The sequence below is a fragment of the Seriola dumerili genome, unplaced genomic scaffold, assembly GCF_002260705.1.
Source record: "Seriola dumerili isolate Sdu_G_001 unplaced genomic scaffold, Sdu_1.0 BDQW01000192.1, whole genome shotgun sequence".
In the NCBI taxonomy this organism is placed as follows: Eukaryota; Metazoa; Chordata; class Actinopteri; order Carangiformes; family Carangidae; genus Seriola; species Seriola dumerili.
The window spans coordinates 74,325-87,943 of NW_019174447.1; the positions used below are offsets into that span (position 1 = coordinate 74,325).

The 13,619-nt window shown below is 41.0% G+C and overlaps 1 protein-coding gene across 1 annotated transcript; it reads left to right on the top strand.

Annotated features, from left to right (window-relative positions):
* Nucleotides 1-3,585: 3,585 nt before the first annotated feature.
* LOC111227969 (PRA1 family protein 3-like) lies at nucleotides 3,586-12,431 on the top strand. The gene is made up of 3 exons (XM_022753727.1): nucleotides 3,586-3,764; nucleotides 5,679-5,896; nucleotides 8,546-12,431. Exons 1-3 carry the CDS (start codon nucleotides 3,586-3,588, stop codon nucleotides 8,683-8,685), a joined length of 537 nt encoding a protein of 178 aa, XP_022609448.1. The 3' UTR covers nucleotides 8,686-12,431.
* The last annotated feature ends 1,188 nt before the right edge of the window (nucleotides 12,432-13,619 follow it).

Below are 13,619 nucleotides of genomic sequence, written 5' to 3' on the forward strand. Positions count from 1 at the left end.
TATTATTATCAGCAGCTTTCTGTACTTTTATAGCTTGTACCTGAATCTGAGTTTGCCTCTTCTGTTCCTTCTCTTACTTTCATCCAACAGATTTTAGCATCACTGTTTACACACCCCTCCAAAGGAAACTAAACTCACCAAGCATTTTTTTAGGAACACATGAACATCTGCTTATTCATGTAATTATCCAATCAGCCAATCATGTGGCAGGAGTGCAATTCATAAAACAAGCAGATGCAGGTCAGGAGCTTCAGTTAATGTTCACATCAAACATCAGTTTTAGTAACTTTGACTGTGACATGGATGTTGGTGCCAGACGGGCTGGTTTGAGCATTTCTGAAACTGGGATTTTCTACTCTACTCTGAGTTACTCAGAATGGTGCCAACAACAAAAGTTCTGCAGCTCTGTGGACAGAAACACCCTGTTGATGAGAGAGGTCAGAGGAGAATGTGCTTGAATGTGCAGCTGATGAATCTGCAGGAATGATGTGATGCATCATGTCAACATGGAGCAGAGGCTCTGAGGAAAGTTTCAACATCTGGTGGATCCATGACATGAAGAACTGAGGCTGCTGAGCAAAGGGAGGAACTACCCAGTGTTAGGAGTTCCTAATAAAGTGCTCATTGAGAGAGAATTAGTCATTCCCCTCTCCCCAGTCCAGACCAAAGTTTAAGTTCAGCTTCCACAGCTTCATGAAATTCCTGCCATTTTGCAGCTAAATGACATATTTCACTGCAATTTACAAAGTTGTGTCAGGGCAGGACTGACAGTTAATTAGTGAGTTTCTCATTAGAAACCACAGATCAGATTCAACAACATGTAAACACCAGTGAGCCTTCCTTCCAAAGCTGCTTTACTGAGTATCAAACTTAATTATGGTTGACAGCCACCAAGAGAAACACTGTTATAGGGTTACTGTGTTAAGTAACTAACACTGGCCGCTGTTCAACACCCACAACCAATCTCCACCACCCCACCTGACAATGGGGAGAGAGCCTTGGCCGTCAGGGAGGTTTGGCAGAAAAACTGTGATGGACTGACTCCCAATGAACAGGGTCTTCTGTGGCAGCTCCTGCTTGAGTTTAAGGACAGTTTTTCATGGTCAGAGGACGATGTAGGCCGGACAGATGTCATCCAGCACAACATTGAAATGGGAGCAACCTGTTAGGATGAGACCCCGATGCCTTTCCCTGGCCAGGCAGGTGGCAGCAGACAAAGCCCTGTGAGAGATGCAACAGGTTGGACTCATAGAACCCTCCAACAGAGCCTCGGCCTCACCAGTTGTCATTGTTCCCAAAAAGATGAAGGATGATTGGAGGTTCTGTGTGGATTTCAGACCCCTCAACAAAGTGACCAAAAAGGATCCTTATCCCCTCCTACACATTGATGAGGCCCTGGACACAGTTGCGGGGTCGTCTTGGTTCTCCTCTCTGGACCTGCGCAGTGGATACTGGCAGATCCCCCTCACTCCAGAGGCCAGACCCAAGAGTGCCTTTATCACGAGAAGGGGCCTGTGGCAGTTTAAGGTCCTCCTGTTTGGTCCCTGCAACACCCCTGCCATATTTGAGAGACTGACGGACAAGGTGCTGGCAGACATTCCCGGGCAAGAGTGTGTTGTTTACCTGGATGATATCCTCGTTCATGGTGAGTCCTTCGAGTCAGCTCTCAGGGCCCTCAGGGTGGCAGCAGCAGGACTAAAACTACACCATCAGAAGTGCTGCTTTTTGAGGCATGAGGTAACATTCCTGGGCCACCGATGATGATCTCAGCATCATGGGTGAGAAGGTACAAACAGTGAGGGAATGGCCAACCCCCAGCTCTGTGCAGGACCTGAAAAGATTTCTGGGCCTTGCCTCCTACTACAGAAAGTTTGTGAGGGGGTTCTCCTGCATCCCATCTGCCATCTGCCATTTCAAATGTTAGGACCAACCACGCTGCCTTACAGTGGGTCATGTCGTTCAGAGTGCCAGAAGGTCAGCTGGCAAGCTGGATCGAAGAGCTACAGGCGTATAACTGTGGTCCACAGACCAGGGGCTCACCATGGAAATGCTGACACACTCTCCGGTTGCCCCTGCAACGATGGTGGCTTCCACAACTGTGAGAGGAAAGAGGCACAGGAGTGAGAGCGGGTGCAACCAGATGTGAAATGTGCAGTTGTGGGCTCAGATGGGCTTCCAACCAGCCATGGACTGGCAGTGGTGGATGCTGCAGAGTGGGGGCACAAACAGGAGGAGGACGTTGACATCAGACCAGTGCTCACGTGGGTGGTGACACAGCAACCATTGGATGCATTGGAGGGGATGTCTAGTAGATTTGGGGTACCCAAAGTCACCCACACTGACCAGGGCAGGAACTTTGAGTCCTGTGTGTCCGCAGCTATGTGTGAAAAACTGGGGTCCCATGAGACCCACACCACACCGCTCCACCCTCAGAGCTATGGGCTTGTCGAGAGATTTAACCCCAGCCTGGCACAACAGCTGGCCACAGTGACTGCTAAACACCAACGGGACTGGGATAATCATGTCCTCCTTGTTTTAATGGTGTACCGATCGGCGGGCCAAGACTCCACTTCCTGCTCGCCTTCTCAATTCATGTTAAGCAGGGAGATCCGGACTCCAGCCGAGATGATGTTGGGCAAACCGCTTGACAGCCCTGTGGACCCTCTTGGACCTGAGTATGCTAGAAGGTTCCAGGACCGCTTGGAGACTGCACATGAGTTGGCCAGAGGCCAACTGCAAATGCAAGTGCAAGACAGACACGCGTGCCAGAGGATGACATTTTGAAGTCGGAGAGCTGGTCTGGGTGTATAATCCCCAGAGAAAGAAGGGCAATAAGTGGGTGGGACCCTGTTGGATCCTTAAGAGACTGGGGGGTTGTTTGCCCCATCAGGGGCAAGAGACTTTGAGAAGGGGGGTTAGTGTAACGGACTAGGTGACATGTTAATGTAACTGTTCTGTTAAGGGTTACTGTGTTAAGGCTGTTAAGTTCAGGGAGCGGGAACTAGTCTACGGTGGGAGTTGTTGAAGTTAGTTGATATCGCTGAGATTACAAGGTGGAACCAGTTCAGGTTTGTTGTTCGGCATTGGCTACGGCGCACAGTAACCTGTGTTAAATGAACACATACAGTACCGGTGAAACGACCTGTAGTTTCACTATTGACTGACGCTACATTATGTTATAACAAAATTCTAAAAATGTATGATACAAAAATACAAAAGTTTAGTATTTATTTATATTATATATAATATTATTTATTAATATTGCAACTAGAGCTAAAGACTAAAATGTGACTGTATAAAATAACATTTGAGTCAGGGTAAGATAAACTTCTTCATATTGTGAGTTAAATCTAAGTCAGAATATAAAATATCTATATTGATTTAAATAGATGCGACCTAAACCCGCTATAAATGAGTGATAATGAGACACTGGTATTATTCCCCTCGTTACTGCGGGACCATGCTGGATCACTCGGGCACGCGCATCGCCAGACATCGCTCGCGCGACTTGCCCACCGTTTTGCGTCCTCCCCCTTTTCCCCGCGTTGCATTCTGGGAAGCCAAGTTCACGATCGTTCAGGAAAAATGGCAGACGTAAGGCCGCCACCCCTCCGGAGCCTGGATGATTTTCTCCTGAGCTCGGCCCGGTTCGCCGTGCCCGATGTCCGCGACCTGGACCGCTGGAACAACCGCATCATCAATAACCTGCTGTACTACCAGAGCAACTATTTCCTGTCTGCGCTAGGCTTCCTCTTCATAGTGGGGTAAGTTTCATTCTGCTGACGTGACACCCCCTCATCCATAACGAACATACTGGAAGTATCTGCAGGAAACACTGTGGAGTTATGTGCATTTTACTGCGACACTTGAAATGACTTTACATGATGTCTGCATCAAACTCCTGCAGCCTGCACGGACAGATGAGAGAGAATAAGAGGAAGATCAGGGTGACATCTTACTCTGTTTTGTATCTGTTTTCATTTACCCCTCCTGCTGATCCCCATCAGCCGTTAACATGTGAGGAAAGGGACAGACTGTCAGTCAGTTAAAGAGATTGTCACCCGTTTAATTATTCCTATTTCTGCTGTATCCTTCAACTCAAACATGAGGTTGTGTAGCCTTAACATCCATCATCCAACATCTAAATCAGACTCTCCAGATGTAAGGGAACATGCTTGTTTGGCACAGACCCAACACACCATCATCATTTTCATATTTTTTTTTCAGTGAAAGTGAACTATTCCACTATTCACCCTGATTTAATTGTACTTTTATTTTTTTTTATTGTAAAGCACTTTGAGCTACATTCTCTTGTATGAAAAGTGCTCTATAAATAAGGTTGATTATTGTGAACAGTGAACTTATGATGCATGTACACAGGAAATGAGCAGCGCCCCTTGAAGATAAGGTTAGCTTTATTATGTATTCTTCTGACGAATTACATAGAAAGACCAGACCTGTGTCTGAAATCACTCCTTATTTACTACATTGTGTACTATCTTTACTGCCATTTTATTTCAGTGTCTGAATTCTGACATTTATGTACTTTGTGCTCTCAAAAATTTCCGCAATGCCATGAAAACAGTATTGTCCACAGCATATACACTACTTTCTACCAACAATCCAACGGTACAATGTGTCACATTTTAGTGTGTGACAAGTGGTGTGACATTAACACCTGACACTTATGTAACTACATGATGATTCTTAATAGTCCAAAGATCTCAGTTTACTGCTCACTATAAAGTAAAAACTGACTGATATACAGGGAATATATAGAGAATGTTAGTCTGGCTCTCAGTACTTTATGACTTCTCTGTCATGTGACACTCAGTCCTGAGCTCATTGGTTCCTGCGGACCACGTACATCTTATAACAAAACTCTCAAATGTATAGTTTCACTGTTAATGGCTCAGTAACTGTAGTTTTTATTAAACATTATTCAAACAGAAGCAGTGGATTAATCCATATTTGATGATGTAGTGACAGGCAGCAGGACAGTGTATGTGAGACTGAGTCAATATAAAACTACAGTGTCTTTGTGTTCATGGTAATGATGGAACACGTGCAACAGTGTGGCTCATTGATGTCTTTTAATAGCTTTTGGTCAACAATGAGCTCTATGGTACAGAGGAATAAGATGTCAGGCTTTGATATACACACACAATACTTGTCAGTAGTATACATTCAGTGTTTGTTGCAGTATTTCCATGAAATTTGTCAACAATAAGAAAAACGTAGAATAATTAAAGCCTTTGGGTTTAGTTCCCACATATGCAGTCTTTTTTATCAGACAGAAACCATCAAAATAATATAATGTTATGTCTCTTTTATGTACAGTAGACCTTTGTGCTTCTACATAACTCCATCTAATTTTTTACTGTCGTCTGGTTGTAACTGTAAAACTGTTCCAACAAATCATCTGAGCTCAGTTGCACCAACTACAGTGTTTGTATTTGCGGGAGTGACAGAACGTCTTTTTTAAACATGAGTGATCATCAGTGAGATCTGATAAATGCTGGCAGTCCTAATAATTAATCACTTAGGCACTAAGGCACTAATCAGGAAATACCTTATACTAGTATCCACTTGACAACTTGCTCATACTGTAAGTGTGGGTATGGGGGCAGACCATCACTTCACTTCCTGTATGTTGGTGAATCTCTCTCTGCTCTCAGGTATTTCCAGCCGTTCCAGCTGTTTGTTGGGGCAGTGGTGGTCACCTTGTTGTTCCTGGGCTTCGTCTGGACGGCCGAGAACCAAGCCCCCGTTCGCCGTTTCCGTAGAAACCACCCATCTATCTGTGTGTTGGTCATTCTTCTGGCGAGTTACCTCTTCATATCGGTGCTGGGAGGCGTTGCTGTGTTCCTGTTTGGAATAGCCTTCCCTGTACTGAGTAAGACACACACACGCACACACACACACGCACACGCACACACACACACGCACAAATATCAGCATGTTCCATCAGAGCATGAAATTAGCTCACACTCTTGCCTGGGGACACTGGTTTTGGGAACCAGCCCAGTTAGCAGAATAAGACTGAGCTTCATATTGTCGTTTCCAAACATCACCTGTAAGAACAGTTAACAAAACATCGTAAGGAGAGCTGACAAACCCATGTTTTAATCATTTAAAAGCACAAAAATTTAAAGATGTGGTTGACTGAGGAACTGCTCAAATCGTGTTCAGAGCAAAAACTCAGCAAATATCTTCAACAGTGACCAAAGGTTGTTTCCAATGAGAGAATATATATATATATATATATAGATATGTTCGAAAAACAATTAGTAAGAACGAATGCAAAATTCCAGTGTGTTGCAATCAAATGAGTTAAATTATGGAACACCTGGAGTGAAGAAATGAAAACATGTGGAGCACGAATCAAATTTAAAAGGCTGTATTGAACGGATAAACGATGGACTTGTGACTTGTGTTGTTTTGATTGTCTCCTTGTGTCTGAATGTGTGGATTGAAGTATCATGGAGACTGGTGGAGGATAGCTGAGTTCTCACATTAATCACAAAGCTTATTGTTAAAGCAATAATAACTTCTTCCTACTCCCTGTCGAGCATGGATGACCTGATCAGAATCATTTACTGGGATTCTGATGTCTGCTGATGTTTTTGCTGGTACACTTTGTATTTGTTGCTTTTAAACAATATATTGTATATTTTTACACTCTGTAGTCAGTTGACCAGTTGACCTGTATTTTCACTTCCCTCTGGTGGTTTTTAGTCATGCAGATAGTTTTAGTTTTATTTGCTTATCTCTGAATTTTTTTCTTACCCTCTAACACCATGGAGGTGAATGAGAAGTGAAAAGTGCTGTATTGATGTTGTGAAATAAACTGACCCAAATGGAAACGCTGAAAAGCTGAGAGCACTGACCAATAGGACTTTAACTGGTGGCTCAGGCGACCTCTGTCAGTGCCAGCCATGGACCTCAATAACAATGACAGTTTTGTTGTGTGTGTGAATCACTTTTCATCCTGAGTTATAAAGTGTCAAAGTTTAGGAAACTTTTCCAGCTGGTTTGTCAGTGCAGCTGAGGTTAATGTGTTATGACACACATGACAATCTGAATGTGCATATGAAATGTTTTTCAAATGGTGGAAAATGTTTGTTGTCTTTCCTGTCCTTGTACAAAATAAGTTCATGATAAAAACCTACTTAGCATCCAGCATTGATAATGTAATCATTTAGCCGCTATTAACACACAATATTGTAACTGACTTTGCCTGGGTGTCGGCGTGACTTGATGATCGTGCTTGCAAGCGACCAGATGTGTGTTTGTCTGTTCCACTGACTGCTCGGATCCAGCAGCAGGTGTAGGTGTGGTCCAGCGTTTACCAGCTCGTCAGCCGGGTCAGGCCTTCGTCTCTGGCTGGGTCTAACGTGTGTGAAGTGATGGAATTGACCACCTTCTATTTCTTTCTTGAAATGGCTTGCAGTAAAAAATAGTCGATTACAATACCTAATTAGCAGATGAACAAAACTGGGTTATCTTGCAATAAAAGTGGGGCCAGTGCTGATGTAAGAAAGGTTGGTCCTTTTTTCTTTGTTCTTTGTTCTGCAGAAAAGGCCTTTCTCTTTTACCACTGTGCACAACAGACAGAGTGTGACAACAGCTTTTATTGATAAGATTACATCTTGAATCACGGGGTTACCAGTGGCATAGTGTACATGCTGAGTGGGTGGAGTTCAGGCTGGAAGTGGAGGCATGTGAAGCCCCTACAGTGGGCTATGAACCAAAATGCTTTCACCTTGCTTACTATAGCACTCCCTTAAGGTTGACATAGGTCATTGTTTTTCTGGAAAACATTTGCAGGCTCTACTATCTTCCCTTTAAAGTTCCCCTTTTGCACCTTTTACATTTGAATCTGCACAACTGCTTTTACATATAGTGGCAGAATAAGGTTAATAATAGGGTTGCAATGGTTGTGGCTTGGACCCCTAATAATGTCCAATGAATCATTAAATCACCTGTAGTATAATGGACTTACATGTTAAATTCAGCATTATGTACATTTCCACAGATGCTAATTCACACAACCACAACAGTAAAGTTTTCATTCACAAATTATTTCCATCCATCACTTTTAAGTTAATGTCAGTGAAGCAACAACATCCCAGAGAAATTTCACATTAAAAGCCTACCAGGTATGGGAGGGATTATGCCTATTGAGTTGAAAGACTTTTATTATGAAACATCTATTATATTTAATTTATCAAGTCAACACAAGTCAACGGAGTAAACATGGAGGAATTGTTGCGTTTGTAGCAACAGCAAATTAATATTGGAGGAAATTTCTGATCAAATTTTGCATTAAAGGCCTGTGTGCAAAACAGACATGTTGCCAATACAGACCTAGTTCACTCTGCAGCTGCTTAATAAAAGAGGCCACAGCCAGTATTTGAGAATGTTTGGTAATTTGAGTTAACTATGTTATCACAACTCAGAAGGGCCAGCTCAGTTAACCTTAACTAGCTAACTAGAGAGCATTTCCTCCCTTCATCCCTCTGTCTGTGTCTCACCTTCACAGTGGTTCTGGTCCATGCGTCGGTGAGACTACGCAGCCTGAAGAACAAGCTGGAGAACAAACTGGAGAGCATCGGTTTGAAGAGGACACCCATGGGACTCCTGTTAGAGGCCTTGGGACAGGAACAGGAAGCTGGATCCTAGAGAGGAAGAGGAGGAGGAGGAGGAGAAGAAGTTGTGCAGGGGTGGAGGAGAGGTTGGGTCCAATCACAGAAAATGAAGGTGAAGAAGTGGATGGGAAATAGGAAGAGGAGAGGAGAAACATAGAGAGCAAAGGGTGGTTTGGTTTGTTAAAAACGAGTCATCACATGTTAGTGAAGGAAGAGACTGTGGTCCAAACAGAACAGAAATCATCATGAATAGTTTAAATCATCCCTGCTTGTTTCTTGCCAAACGTTGCACTTTAATCAAACATTGTTTAGTTTCTTTTCTTCTTTTATTTTGACATGACACCTTTTTGTGTGTTTGCACGTCATGTGTAGTATTGTAGGCTAGTCTGGAGTGTGCTCTGCTTTCTGCTGAGCGTCTTCATATGACAGATTAGTAGTTTCCAGCATTTTTGGCTGGTGACACTTTAAAATGAAGGAATGTTTTCTTGTGGCCGCTCGTCACACGCTGTATATGCTGACCAGTGTTTCATCTGGATGATGTTTAGAGAAGAGGTAAAATGATCAAGTAATTCATAAAAAAAAGTTACCAGAAAAAGCCTGTAAAAAATTCACAATTATATTAAGCAGATATATTTTCTTTCTGATAATAAAAACGTCTTCACCTTGGATTTCTAACATGAGAGAAAAAAGTGCGACATTTCAGAAATAGTTATTTAAATGTTACAAGAATAAAGCCATAAGGTGACTAGTAACGCGCCAGCAGCTCATTACTGCAGCGCTCTGGCTCAGACAGTCATGGAGTCCTGGTCTCTGGTCTCCTCGGCTCAGCTCCTGCAGGAAAACAAACTCCGCTTTAGAACATGTTTGGTTATAAACGTATGTTATGCAACTGGTTTTATTTCAAAATCTATAAGAATAACACACTTATTGGTAAAACAAAACTACACAAGTTAAGGCCATAAACATCAGCGTGATGGTTAAAACTGACTGGATTGTTTATAGCAATGGATTAAGATCCTGTTATTTTACAACTTCATTCTTCAAATGTTACAACTTTATTGAAATATTCTGACTCTGAAATTACAACTTTGTCCTTACTTCAAGAATTATGATGTTATATAAAAATCTAAATTTAGTTTTCAAATATTACATTTCTTTTAAAATTACAACTTTTTTTTAAAAGTTACAGCTGTAATTTAAAATATTATTCTTCTCTAGCTTTAGTCTTGAGATATTATGAATTTTTCTTTTAAAATTATGAGTCTTCTAAAAAAAAAGTTACAACTTGATTCACAAAAAGTTATGACTCTTCTCAAACCATTTGGACTTCACACTTGAAATCTCAGATTTGTTCCTCCCAGTGGCCACAATACTTCCACACTTCATATGCACAACAATGGAAAACCAAAGTATTGTAATACCAACAGACTTTATATTATACACAAGGAACAGAGCGACATGCAAGTAAATATGTCCATACTGGAAATACAGAATACAAGGACAACAAAGTATCCAACAGGTCCGTTACAGCTACAGAAACGTATAACACACATACTGTAAGATTTAAGCTTGTGTGTGTTACTACTTACCTGCAGTGTCTTCATTTGAAAAGGATCAGATGGAGATTATACATTTTATTGGTAAAACTACACCTGCATTAACTGACCTCAAATGAATTTCTCTTTCATTTAGTGTTTCCATTAGTTTGTGACTTAAATGCTTACATGAGCTTAAGGTTGAGGTTTTATATGAAGAGCAAGTTCAGAACAAATGTCATCAGCTCCTTCAGTCTCAGGCGCTTTGAGCTTCACAGAGTTGATTCAGGTCTAGTGGGAGAAGAAGGAAACTGAAGGAACCTGTTTCAAAACTAACCCTTTTAGTTTAGTAAGTCTGTATTCATCCAGGAGAAAAGGCTTCACTCAGACAGCTGCCTCTTCCACTCCCTCACTGCTGGTCGGTGGGATCTGCCCAGTGCTAACAACTGGGAGAAGCTTTAACTGTAGCTATTGAATCACTTTGAATTTGCCCTTAATTCCTTTATAACGTAAATCCTTGTTACCACAAACCAATAGAGTTTGTTGGTAGTTGTGCCAACACTTGTGGTAACTGCAGTTTGTAATTCTCCCCTTGTAATTTAGCTGTTTTTAGCCGCATTCCTTATAATTTACTCTTGTTTTTAGCCACACCGGCGGCGTGGCTGTTGGACTGGCAGCTTCGGTGGATCAGTCCATTATTCTGGTCCAGCAGATGAATCCTGTTGACTGTTTATCCCCTGACTTTTCATCTAGCTCCACCAACAGGTCACAGTTTTTATTTACTCAGTGAAATATCTCTGAAAGACCGAGTAGAGAGCCGATCACGTCATCATGTCTGGCCTGTGCTCCACTAGCTTCTGTAGCCAAATGAATCCTGTTCTAGGGAGTTCACTGGGGTTCATATTCCAAGATAAACTGGTATCTACTACAGAACTCACCAGTCAGGATTCATTCACAATTAATTGTTAAGCATATAAAAACACTACCGCTTCCACAGTATCCACCAGTGCTCTCTTCTAATGTAGTTTTTCATTACACATGTCTAAACTAACTAAGACTCGATTCACCATGGATGGTGTCGTGTCAGGCTGGTGATGTTTAACCTGTGATGGCCTAAGCATTATGGGAAATGGTGTTCTTTAAAGCTGAGTGAAACAGAAATATTACCGTTATGTCATTAAAATCGCCATCCTTATGTAGATGGACTGAACCACATGACATTACTGCTGTTGCAGGGCTTTTTATTATAAATGTTAGTATGATTTTTCATAATTTTCTTATTTCCAGAACTACGACTGAACCCTTAAGTTCTGGTTTCAAGGACATTCCTATGATCCAATTGAAACCTGGGATTGAAACCCTCCCTAAACTTTAACACATTGGACCACTTCAGTGTTTGCAGACTGTCGTTCAGTGTGATGTATAGATGGTTCCCGCTTTGTGGAACCTGATGACGGATGTTTTTTGAAGAAAGATAAATAAAAGCCACTCCTGTGTTGTTCTTATGAAGGAAGGAAAATGTTGAAAACACTTTTTATGCTCATGTCAGCAGTGATACAGTAAATAGTTTTGCACTAGAGACTGACTGTGCTCAGTGAAGGTGTTTGACCGACTGAGAGCTGTTGTATTGAATATCAGCTGCCTCTAAACATCTGTAAGTGTTAAATCTATTGCCTCTGCAGTAATACATGTTTGTAAGAGGGGCTCCTACTCTAAAACAGTTTAAGATGGTGACAAGTTGTTGTTTTTATGTATGTGGTTTTGATTATTAATCATGTTTACTATGAAAGAGTCTGTTAGCATCAGTGCCCTGAAGAAACAAATGACGCTCTAAGAAGATTATTTATATTGTGCACTTTTGATATTTGCCTTGTATAGTTATGTTTTAGACATTTAGTTGACATGCCTGTCTGTATTTAATGCTCTGCAGGCAGGGGACATGGCTGTTAGGGGCCCTGAACATGTGACCCCTTGGTCTGTCCTGTTAGTGGTTTGTCTTACATTACAACACAAAGTCAGGAAAAATACAGATCAGAGAGAAATGTCTTTGGTCTGAATACCAGAATGTAAACTGAGAGGAAACTTTTCTGCATGACTGTGCACATTTAACTTATTTTACAGTTTTACAGTGTCGCCTTCCATTCAGCACAGTGTTTGAGTTTTGATTTACCAACATGTGTCTTTGACCATTCACCAAGAGCTGGTAATTAAATTAATTTGAAAAATTTATCTAAATAAAATAAAAGATTACTGGACTGCATTGAGTCTATCTATCTATCTATCTATCTATCTATCTATCTATTTATCTATTTATCTATCTATCTATCTATCTATCTATCTATCTATCTATCTATCTATCTATCTATCTATCTATCTAATATATATATGATTTCCATGACAGCAGCATAAAGTTTGCAGTAACGTTCTGTCATATAGCCACATACAGACCGCTAGGCAGCTAACAAAAGGGAGCTACTGTCTTTCAAGTGAAAACAGTAGGTGAGATAATCATTCCTAGCCTTAGCTAAAGCTAAAACTAAATATAGCCTAACTATGGATTTTTCCCGAATGATTCTACTTTTTACTCAACATTTATTTGAGAGCTAGAGTCACTAGTTACTTTTTGGATTAAGATTTTATTTAAAAACACATGAGAAACTTATAAAGTGTAATTCATTGTTAATAATAAACCAGTGGTTCTAAACCATTTTGGCTAGTGACCCCAATGAAAACAGTGTAGCTGTAAGTCCTGGTCATGTTCCAGATGTCTGAGCTGTCACAAAAACAGAATTAGAGAAAAGTCCAGAAACATGAGAACAGATGAACAGATGAAAATGAGAAGTTTGTTTTTTCCTCTTTCTTCTCCCATTGATCATCTGGTGACCTCTCAGACACATTCATGTGTCACTATTAACAATTTAACAATGTCACGTAGAATAATAGCAGTATCATAACATCACAGTGGCCATTTGTCTGCAGAGCATCTATTTTAACTGCATGAAGCTGGACTTTTTTTTGTAATAATATCTTTACACTGTTGTATTGGTTCTTTAAGTAACACGTTAAGTATAGGATTTATATGATATAGTATAGTATAGTATGTGCTGTATATACACTGTATATGTAGTGTTGATTAGGAGGTTCAGAATGAAAAGTGAACTATCATGGGGATTGGGTCAGGATACATGGAGAGGAAAAGGCCATGAAACATCAATCCTCTGACAAAGGTTTATTCTCAAGTCTCATAAAACTATTTTTAAACGAGGAGGGGAAGAACACATGGGCTGCTGCTTCTGAAATGAAACAAAGAAAGATTGAACTAAGACAATAAATCATGTAGACTCAGATGTCCTTCTTAAGGAAATGAGGATAAAAAAAGTTCTCAGAGACTCACACGGACAAAGTATAAGAAATAAAGAGTCACATAAAGAGC

Excerpts from the sequence above, each read along its gene's own strand:
- LOC111227969 (XM_022753727.1), top strand. The coding sequence starts at position 3,586 with ATGGCAGACGTAAGGCCGCCACCCCTCCGGAGCCTGGATGATTTTCTC. Across the intron at positions 3,765-5,678 it reads GGCTTCCTCTTCATAGTGGG|GTATTTCCAGCCGTTCCAGC; the intron begins GTAAGTTTCATT and ends CTCTGCTCTCAG. Across the intron at positions 5,897-8,545 it reads AATAGCCTTCCCTGTACTGA|TGGTTCTGGTCCATGCGTCG; the intron begins GTAAGACACACA and ends TCACCTTCACAG.